Source organism: Nannospalax galili, unplaced genomic scaffold (assembly GCF_000622305.1).
Source record: "Nannospalax galili isolate Female #2095 unplaced genomic scaffold, S.galili_v1.0 scaffold667, whole genome shotgun sequence".
In the NCBI taxonomy this organism is placed as follows: domain Eukaryota; kingdom Metazoa; phylum Chordata; class Mammalia; order Rodentia; family Spalacidae; genus Nannospalax; species Nannospalax galili.
Genome location: NW_008358387.1, coordinates 3,917,734 through 3,929,292, shown reverse-complemented (window position 1 = coordinate 3,929,292; position 11,559 = coordinate 3,917,734). Strand labels below are relative to the sequence as shown.

Sequence of the window (11,559 nt, the reverse complement as noted above, 5' to 3'; positions counted from 1 at the left end):
CTCTCTCTCTCTCTCTCTCTCTCTCTCTCTCTCTCTCTCTCTCTTCCCCTTCCAGTCCCTCTCTCCCTCTCTCTCTCCCCTTCTCCCTCTCCCCCTCTCCTCCTTCCACTCTCTCCCTCCCCCTCCCCATCTCCCTCTCCCCCTCTCCCTTTTCCCCTCTCCCTCCTCCTTCCCTCCCTTTTCCAGCAACACTCATCAATTGTATTAGTTCCTTAGCTCCTTAGTTTGAGGTAGGGTTTTGCTAGCCCTTCCTCCATCCATGCTATAATTTTGGCTAGCCTGATCCTGTGCAAGTCTTGTGCATGTGATCATAGCCTCCATGAGTTTGTGTTTGTGAAATTGTGAGAGGAAAGTGGTGGAGGTGTAGAAAGAGTTGGAGGGGGCAGAGTGGGAGTAGGTTTAATCAAAACACATAATATTGATGAAATTCTCAAACAATAAACAAAAAGTCTGAGAACTGTAATTTATGACAGTGTTTTACGTCCCTTTGCATCAAGAGGCGTGGTCTATTTCTTCATTGGTTGAACGTAAATTGGACATGGCACTATGCCAGGGATGCTATTCAAGCTTAGGATCCTTAACTCAAAGACTTGTCAGCCTCAGCCTTTCATCTTTTGGACATACTCTACTGGAAAAGTGAGGATGCCCAGGCTAGACTATGGTGCACCAGAGACCAGGTGCAGTGTGGTAGATATCAGTTATGTTAGGAACCCACCATGGATTTTCCAGCTTTGGTGGAGACTCCATTTAACCACAATCATGTGAGTGAGCCCAGGTCACATGAATAAACATCACAGATTGTTCCCAACCACAGATTCAGATTCATGAGCAAGTAATTGACTGCTATTTCAGGCCCCAGAATTTTGGGGTGGTTTGTTTTGCTGTGGTAAATTGCTGAGCCAATTATTAGTTGCTGCTTCTCCTTATGTTTCAAGTGGGCAAATAATGAAGTGGGGTTATTCAGGGTCCTGAATATAATCCATGTTTAATGTAGGTGCTCAACAGTGTGATCTGTGCAATGATTGACAGCTGCAGCACTTTGCAAGCGTTCCTTCAGCAGACATCGCAACAGCGGCCATTGTTCGGAGCTGTCATCTGACATAACTGCCATCAACCATGTGTGGGTACTGAGCACTTGAAATTTGCTAAGTCTGGTTGGAGATGTACTGTAAGCATAAAATAAATATGTGAAGGGTTTTGAAGATTTGTATTAATAAATCTACAATTTAGCATAACCCCTTACTGATGTATATGTGTCATGCACTATAAAGCCGACATGTGTCTTTATATGCATGTGATTTGACTAATATTCTTTGCTTATAGTTTTTAAATAAGTCTACTAGAAAAATTTAAAAGACCCATGTGGTTGGGATAAGTCTGTTTCTGATGTCTGTTACAAATGTTCTCAATAGAAGCCACAGAAGGTATATTTGAGAAGCAATCCTTACCTTTGTATCTCTCATTTTTTAGTATATCCTTTATTTTTATTTTATGTGTATGATATATTGCTTGCATGTATGTAAATGTACTTGTGTTGTACAATGCCCATGGAGGTGAGAAGAGGGCATCAGATTCCCCTGGAACTGGAGTTATGATGGTTGTTAGCCACCTCAAATCTTCTGCCCTCTACCTGCACTTAGATTCACCCAAAAAAACTCTGCTCTGAACAATAACAAAACCATCATTAAAATAAGTCATTTATAACATAAAAAAGAGTCCTCTTTACTCCTGTTTTCCCTGAGCCAAAAGAAAAAAGAAAAAAAAAAAGCCCTCCATTTAAAAGTCTTTAAGAATCATCATCCTAATACGTCATCATCGTGGAACTTTTGAAGCATTTACCTTTTCTGGAACCACACTTTTGCCATCCCATGCATACCCTCGCTTGGTGAAATAGTTTACTGTGGCAAATTCAATCAGAGCTGAGAAAACAAAGGCATAACACACGGCAATAAACCAATCCATGGCTGTTGCATAAGCCACCTTCGGGAGGGAATTCCTAGCACTGATACTTAAAGTTGTCATGGTGAGAACAGTTGTCACTCCTGCAATGAAAGAAATTAAGTAAATACCTGGGTTCACTGTATGAAATTTCATTACTGGAGGCTAGTCTGCCTGAGCAAATCAAACATGTGCAGATTATGGTTTTGAATTCACTCCATTTTGGTTTGGGGTAGATGAGTCATTATAACGTACAGCTGGTGGCCTAGCAGTACCAAGAGGGACATCTGGAAGGGACAAACTGTCCTGCTAATTGAGGAGCCATTACTGAAACAGTGAATTCCATTAAATGAGCACCTTGTAATCTACCTCCTGAGCAGGGTAGAAAATAACATACTTCACGACATCCAACTCTTGACACAAAAAGTCATAGATAACGACAGCCTGTGGTATGCAAGAAAGACCTATACTCATTTTTGTGGGCTCTTCTGTCCAAAATGTAGAAATAAGAAACTCAATTAGTCCTTGATATTTGATAATTGCATAAAAAATTTAGGATCATCATTTATTACATTTTAAGCATTTTTCCTATACTAGTTTTGATTCTAAAACAGCTACTCATTTGAAGAAAATCTTGGAACCAACATGCATAAATGTGTGCATAAATGTATAGCAATTTAAATAAGACATGTACACAAAAAAGTAAGCATGTATGTAATACTTGTATACAGATTTTATGCCCCTTACTTAAAATCAGGAAGAGGTAGAAAAACCAATCTCTGAACACAAGTCTGATCTTTTCTTTGCATTGTTCACTGAGCAATGTAAACGACATATATTCAAGGTCAAAGCAGTTTCCAAGGCAGTCCTTTTTAATTTATTTGGATAATTACATGAGTTGGAGTGTGAAAAGTACATCCTTTAATGGTCACTGAACAAAACAATATTATCAGTTTTAAATTGTCGTATGTAAAGCACTGTATTAGATATTGTACACTTATAAATCCACAAGCTTCCTCTGGGGCAATTAGAAAATATTTAAAAAATATGTCCCAGTAACTCAGTCAAAGAGGATCAGAGATGCTCACCAGAAATAGTCCTGACCTCTTGTAGTGATTGGCCTTACCATACAGGTAAGTGAATTCACTGACAGGAGTCTCAGTCTCCATGTCTGTAAAGTTGCTGATTTGATTCACAGTATCTCTACTGTCTATACCATCATGAAAATTTCTCTCACTCACGAGATGATTGTGAAAATTAAATTTAACAGTATGCAAAAAGAATTTTAAAGATGATAAATAATACATTTCTGTAAAGATATTATCATTGCACATGTCTAAAACTATGATTCTTCCTGATTGTTTTAGAAATCAGCAGGTTTACACATATGGTAGAGGGAAATGTTTTGTAATCTGTTCTAAACCAACTGGTGTTCTCCAGCTTTCCAGGAGTTTCAAGGTAGATGTTCTTTGTAACTACACTAGAAAATGATACAATTAAGAATTAATGAATGAATGAATGAATGAATGTCAGGCATGGTAGGGCATACCTTTAATCCCTGCACTCAGGAGGCAGAGGCAGGTGGATTGTTGTGAGATCTAGGACCTAGGACTATGAGCCTGGGATCACAGTCTTCATATGAAGGCCAGCTGGGGCAACAGAATGAAACCCTGTCTCAAAACCAAGCAAAATCAAAACAAAACAAAAACATAGACCTAGTAAAATAGTTAACAAATTTTATTCTTGACATATGGTCAGGGTTGTGGGAAATAAATTTACCTTGTGGTTTGTATGGCATGGGTTTCTGAATATTCTAGGGCAAGTTTCATGTTATATAACTAACAAATAGTCTAAGGAATATTGGTTGGCAAACTGCCCCAAAATTTGCATATCAATATCAACTAGAGCAAATAACAAAGTAATTAAAAGTCAGTGTTTGGGGAACAAAGCAACCCAGTTTCAAATCCCAGTTTTATAATTGCTGGGTGACCTTGGGACAATTTCTTTACAATCATTGGCTTCTGGGTTGTTACTTAGGTTTTTTTTTTTTCCTTACTAATTGATTTTTATTAAGTCTAATTCAGAGGGCTATTATAAGTATTAAATAAGATAATATCATTGATAAAAATGTTAAATGCTTACCTAGTAGTTAAGGGCAAAATTAGTGACTATTAATGAAAATTTCTATGTCCTTTATAACATATTCCTTCTATAATGTATTTCACATTTGTAGTTTGGTTTATGTAGGCAAATGCCAAAAGTAAATTAGCAAAGAGTGATCTTATAACAAATAGATCTGTAAACTAAGGACAGTTCAGATTGGGATGGAAGGAGAGAGGGAGGGAGGGAGGGAGGGAGGGAGGGAGAGAGAGAATGTGTGTTTGTATGTATGTGTATGCTTACATGCATGGGAAATGGGAATGTTGTGGTTTTGAAATCCCTGCCTTAGATCAAGAAAAAGAAATAAAAATGTGCCGTATGACTATTAAAGTCAAGGGATAATCCTGACAACTTATCTTTCTCATTTGTTTCTTTAAACATTGCTTGACTTTCCTTGTACTGTCCCATGACATTCAATAGGAGTTCAGAAAGATAGTGACCAATGTCTTATGGATGTTACCTGTTAAAATAAAACCTAAAACTTGGATCTCTTCAGCAGCAAGATGGTATTTATTGAAAATAAAAGAGGACATGGGATGATGAAAAATCATCTCAATTCAATTCATCAAAAAATCTTCAATTTTTTTCTCATTCTGAATTGGTTTTAATAAACTGCTAAAATATGTAACTTCATAGACGTTTTTGTATTGGCATTTCTTTTTATTAATTTTATTTTATGTATTAGTGTATTGCCTGTATGTGTATAAGTACACCCATGTTGTGCAATGCCCAGGGAGGTCAGATGAGGTCATCGGATCCTCTGGAACTGAAGTTACAGACAGTTGTTAACTGCCATGTGGGTGCTGGCAATTGAACCTGGATCCTCTGCAAGAGCAGGCAGTGCTCTTAATTGCTGAGCCATCTGTTCAGCCCCTGTCTTTGGTAGTTCTTCACATACTAGGACTCCACTCAGTTATCTACAGAGCTCAGAGGAATTTTCTGACTTCAGTTTAAAAGAATAGAAACATGTATACAAAATAAATGTTAAAAGGCTAAAGGTCTAGGAAAATTGTATTTGTGGTTTTTATTGAACTTAAACATTACGAATATATGACTCGGTACACAAAAATACTTGCTGCAGCTAAATTTACAGCTGTGCAGTTATGTTCACAAAATGTCATTGCTCGACTGCAAAACAAGATCATTGAAAATGTTGAGCAGCATTTTTGACTCTAAAAGATTCTGAAATGCTTTGGTGAATTTTCAAATAGAAAAGATAGCATTGATTGAAGCAAGACAAGAAAAATAGTAAAAATTAAAGACAAACCTTCTAAATATATTGGCTTCATTTTTATTTTTTCTTAAATATTTTATTTATTATTTTTATTTTATGTCTACGAGTGTATTGCCTGCATGTATGTGCATGCACCCATGTCATGCAATGCCACTGAGGTCAGAAGAGGGGTTCAGACCCTGGAATTGGAGTTAGGATGGTTCTTAGCTGTCATATGAATGCTGGGAATCAAACCTGAGTCCTCTGCAAGAGAATTCAGTGCTCTTAACCACTGAGCTATCTCTCCAGTCCTGTGGCTTCATTTTTCAAAAATAAAATAATGCAAAACCAAAAAAAAAAAAAGCCTAAGTGTACATCAAAGTTTAATGTTCATTTCCTGGTGAATTAAGGGCTCTAATGAGATAGCCATATGGAGGGGAGGGGAGCGTCCTCCCAGAGGTCAAACTTTAGTGGATTCTAAAGTTCTTAATATTGGCAAATGGTCACACACACATACACACACACAAAAAGAAATTGAAATGAACTGCTCTTGGGCTCTGCAGCTGGAAGCCATTTTGCATGTTAATTTAGTTAGGTACTTTCATTATTGTTAGAGGAGCCGAGCACAGATTTAAGGGTTTTAAACCTGGAAGCATTTGTCAAGTTCAAACACAAGAAACTTTTGAGCAGATGGAGTGCAGTCTTGATCTCTGAAAGAACTGATTTCACCCTTTTCTATTCCATGAATATTATGATCATTGAATCTCTGCACATGAATTGATTACAAAGGTTTCTGGTGTGGAGCACGGGACCTTCAACATAACAGGAGCATAGTAGGCATTTGTAGAATAAACCTTGGCAATGGCATCTTCTACCAATAAGCATGTGGGCATTATTCCTGAATGAATGATGTTGATAAAAATGGCCCAATTATGTGTTATGCCATTGCTACAGGATGCCAGAAAGGTGATGGCTCAACACCACCACAAAGAACAGGTCTCTGAAGCTCAGTGTCTGACCTGACTCCACGATTTCTACCTAATAGCTTATGAACTGGAATGGGAAACTTAAGCTTGTGTTCATTTGGTTTCAAGTTAATGAAATGGCCAAAATAATAGTTTCTAAAGTATTTACATTTAAAGATTATAATAAAAGCTAATAACATTGAAAATGCCTGGTATAAAAACACAATAACTATTCTTTATAATGTTATGACCATTTAAATTTCAAGTTCGTGAATCTATTTCACAAGGGGAATGGTCCTTATGTGATTTACTTTTGAATTGTTTCTGGAAAATAGTATTAACTTACATTGCATGTCAAATAATGCATTTATTAGGGGAAATGATAAATTAACCATACTAAGTCTTGGTTTCATTAGTCTGAAAGGTACAGTTGAGATAGTGTACTGGGATTCAGTCAGGATATGACTGAATGCATATTTAGACCTTGTGAAATGCAAGCTCTAAAATAATGCAATAATAGGCTATTTTTTCCATTAGACAAAGGTGCTCATTTATAAACAATTCCCCATTAGATTGCCTTAGCTTGAAATATATATATAATTTAAAAGACCATAGGAGTTGGGGCTGTACAGATGGCTCAGCAGTTAAGAGCACTGAGTGCTCTTGCAGAGGACCCAGGTTCCATTCCCAGCACCCACATGACAGTTAACAACTATTAATAACTCCAGTTCCAGGGGATCCGATGCCTTCTTCTGACTTCTGCAGGCATGGCAGGACATGGGTGCACTTACCTACATGCAGGCAATACATGCATACACATAAAATAAAAGTAATAGCCGGGTGTGGTGGCGCACGCCTTTGATCCCAACACTCAGGAGCCAGAGGCAGGCAGATCTCTGTAAGTTCAAGGCCACCCTGGTCTACATAGTGAGTTCCAGGACAGCTGGGGCTACAGATAGACCCTGTCTCAAAAAGACCAAAAAAAAAAAAAAAAAAAAAAAAATTTGGAAATTTAAAAATTTTATTTATCGTACACTTTGAAGTCCATCGTCCAGTCCATCGTCCAGTGACGCCAAGGCCGGAACTCGAGGAATACACTGCAACAGAAACTGACAGGAGCCTGGGAGAACAGAAAGAGGCCAAGCTGCCAGGTCATGTATATATACAGGTGAGTAATTCTGCTGCCATTTCTTAACATGCTCAAAAACATAATCTATGTATATTAAATGCATGATTCATTTCTAAGGTAACTGTGTACGTGTTTCTAAATTAATGTGATGCTTTCATGCCTCTTTCACTGCATTTCTATCATAAACCATTGAATTAAATCTTTATTATGCTCACCCTTCATATCACCAAAAATGCTTACTATGTGAAGAGAGAAGCTTTTAAACATACCATGATAGGAATGGAAATTCTTCAACTTTTTTATAATGCTGACTTCCAATTTGACCAAATAATGACTTTTTCATTCTTTTTGCAATGTCATAGCCATGGTAAAACTTCCCCGTAGACGCTTATATGTATATATTGACTGACACTTACCAAAGACAGTTCGTGCTGGAACTGACTCTCTGTTGAGCCAGAAAGAGACTTGGGAGAGAATAACCGTCATTATGCATGGCAGGTACGTTTGAATCACAAAATAACCAATTTTTCTCTTCAAGTGGAAGTGAGTTGTCATAACAACATACTCTCCTAGAGGGGAAGTGGACAGGAAAGGTGAACAATTTGACCTTGAAAAGAAGTTATTTCTGAGGTTTGCTGTTAGGAATAAAGTCCTAGAAGTGAGACAAATTATTTCTTCCATGTAACAGGTAGTCCTTGTAGGAAAGGGGCTTTATCCTAAAAAGAAACATTGTTAATACAAATCAGATTCTCTGAGGATGATATTGAGGTGCAAAATCTTCACGGGATTCTTCCCTCCCAGCTTCGCTTTATTGCATATAAGGCACAAATCAGAGAACATGTTTCTATATTAACCATGGAAGAAATGGGAGTTTCGATGATCTACAGCAATCAAAACAAGACTGACTCTCCTGTATAACCATCATGAAATCGATTTGAAATGCCTACCGAAGGTGTTTTGATATGGAAGTTAGGACAGCTGAATTTTAGTTCCAAGGTTTCCTTAGACCTCAGATTAGTGACTTAGTTTGGACAGAATAGAAAATGGAAAACGATCCGGAATCTATTTTTTTTTTAATTTATTTCCCAGACTCACCAGTAAAACTCCACAAGATACAATTCTTCCTATATCACTTCAATTTACACACCATTTGTTGGAAGGAAATCTATATTTGTAATCATCATTTTTTGCCTTTTATTTTTTCAGTAATGAGACTAGCAGCCAGATCCCCCACTTTCTAGGCATGTGACCTGTCACTGGGCATAACCCACAGCTCCATAACCGGCCTTGGAGCTAGTCTTCATCCCTAGCCTGATCTGAGAAACAAAGCCAAGGAATTCTATGGGCATTCTATTATTCAGAGTCTGACTTCATTCAAAGGCCTGAAGCAGTAGATAAATAACCCAAATTGAAGAAGGGTTTTATTTTTCTTCATGTTGAGTCACTCAGAAAATATACCTACTTGTTTTGGGGTAGGTTGAAAAGAATTAGGTATGTTTAAGATAGGAAATCACCACAGCTCCTAGACCATTTCCCCACGATTCTTCCTTCCTCCCCTCAAACTTCTCTATTCTTCATTTATAATTTTTGTCAATCCCTGAGTCTCTGACTTCAGTCCCTACAATGTGCCATCCATCTTGTGTTCAGCTGTTGACCTTCCCGGAACTCAGAAGTGGCTCCTCCTGCCTTCTCCACAACAAACTCTTGATCTCTACTTCATCTTGGAGTTTTAGCTTCTTTTGTTAATTCATTATTTTCTTTATAAATCACTGAGGTCTTCGTCTATGCCAGACGCTTTCTTTCTTACTCTAAAGTAAATGAAATATATTTCTGCCCTTAGGTCCCTTCCTTACTCTTGCTTAGATAGCAAGGAGATCATCCTTTCAATCTTCTTCCTACTGTTCCCTTTATAAAAGTATGTAGATATCTGTTAAGTTTGCAGCATAATGCTCCTGGCTTTCAAAATAAAGGCTTTTATTCACACATCTCAATTGGTCTCACAGTCATTGGCTATTTGGTGACACCACCAACTATGTTTAAATTTCACATTTTGTCTAGCTTGACATGGTAGCACATGCCTAGTGACCCAACACTTAGAACAGAGAAGTCTAGTTCAGTGTGAGCTACATAGCCAAAACATGTCTCAAAATACATTTAATTAGTTAAATTCCCACACAATAAATGACAAGCATGTATCTGCCTATCCACTGAGGATGAGAAACTGGATTTATCCTTATGTTTTAAATGATGTTTTATTAGACAGAGAGGACTAAATCACCACATCCTATTACAACCCAACAGTGTCTTTCATCTCTGTAGACTTATCACAGTAATCTGTTAACTATCTTAGCTCCCTCCAGTAGCATCTAACTCCTTATTTCCCTACATTTTATGCAGAGTGATCATTCACATGTGATTATGCCACTAATTTTCTTGCTTAACATATCTCAATGGATTTTCATTGGGCCGGTAAATTTGGTGGCCACCCTAAGTCGACTGAGTGGAACAGGACAGTGCATATCTGGATGAGTGGATAGGGGTGTTTCTGGAGACAGGTGACAAATACTCAGTGAGTGAGGGATGAAGGCATACTCCGAATGTGAGCTGTGCCATCCAGTCGTCTAGATGGGATGCAATGTTCAAGAAGGCAGAAGTCCACACATGCAAAATATACTTTGCTTTGAGGGTGATTTTGCTGGTTCCCAGGGCTGACAAGCATGAGACTGTGGGTGTTTCTTCTGCCTTTGAAGTTGGGCTTACACTAGCAACTCTCCAGGGAATTTTGAGGTCATCTGCCTTGAAGGTCATCTGACACTAAAGCATCAGTTACTCTTTTTCTGACTCTCACAGCTTTTTGGGCTGAGCAGCCTTGATCTGCTCCAGGCTTGCTGCCATGATATTTTACCATTTCATAGGCCCCAAAACCCATGAAGTCAGTCAACAATGTAGGGAGATCCTGAATAACGCTGAGCCAAAGAAAACTATTCAGTCTTTTACATATTCTCCTCAAGTATGTATGTCATGGCAGTAGAAAGTTAATACATACATTATCTACATCAAGATTTCTCACACTGCAAAACTGGCATTTAAGACCAAATAATTGATGTTATAAGTTATCTTGTGCAATGTATGATATTTAGCTGTATCCCTGGCCTTTCCCTGTAACAAGGACCCTCAAACAATAGACTCTAAGGGGAGCTAAAATTTCCCAGGAATCCTATACAGAGGGAGAGAAAAACTAAAACTCAAATGCAAAGGAGGAGGAAATTGCTTCCTTTAACAAGGTTCTGACAGCCTGTCTCAGATTAGCATAGATAAATAAACACATGACTATTTCCTGCCTTTATTTCATCTTTTCTATAAAATTTTAACATTGCTAGAGGAAAGACAGAGAGAACATAAGAACTTTCCCCAGTTCTAGCCAAATAAATTCATTTTATTTTATCAACTTCTAAATCCTAATTTCCCAGGAATATAGGAAAACCTGAGTTTATGGAGCTAAGAGCCCCATAACATAGCCACTGGATGCCATTATCAGGAGATCCCTCATTCCTCAGGATGAGAATAGAAATGATCTGCAATTCTACACACTGTGAGCAAACTCTCTCCTTTGTATTCATGTCTCTCCACACATCTTAACATCTCAGCACCTTGGCCCAGCAAACTCTTTTTGACTTTTATGACAGAACATTTTGTTCATCTATCGATTGAAAACAGCCCAAATATCAGTTCCTCAGTGGGTGGCAGAAAATGTCTTGAGAGGAAAGCATATTAGCCTTGGAAGAAATTGAGTTTATTTGAGTTTAATACTTAGATCTGATTTCTTCTTGTATAGCCTTGGGCGCCTTATGTAAACTCCCTCATCTTCAATTTTCTCGCCTGCACAATAGTGAAAACATAATATGGCTTAATGAAGAGTAACGGCTCTCACAAGATACCACATACACATGCTAAAATTCACTGTAATTACTTTCTCCATTATTTTCACTCTTCTTCTATCAGAATTGGAGACATTGGCAGAAGGGAAGCATTCCCTGCTACATAAGAAAATAATCCTTGGAGTCATCATCAATTGCTTTTTTAATAACACCTGCCATTTACTGATTATTTACTAAGTACTTTTTACTTCAGTTACAACTCTTGTTTTTGATCAT

The 11,559-nt window shown here is 37.8% G+C and overlaps 1 protein-coding gene across 2 annotated transcripts in view; it reads right to left on the bottom strand.

Moving 5' to 3' along the window:
- Positions 1–11,559, bottom strand: part of Gabra1 (gamma-aminobutyric acid type A receptor alpha1 subunit) — a 61,015-nt gene that overhangs the window by 3,069 nt on the left and 46,387 nt on the right. For both annotated transcript variants that reach the window (XM_008821675.2, XM_008821676.3), the window contains exons 8-9: positions 7,822–7,974; positions 1,840–2,042 (exon numbers count right to left, since the gene is read on the bottom strand). In XM_008821675.2, the coding sequence (XP_008819897.1) occupies positions 1,840–2,042; positions 7,822–7,974 (356 nt within the window). The remainder of the gene's footprint in view (positions 1–1,839; positions 2,043–7,821; positions 7,975–11,559) is intronic.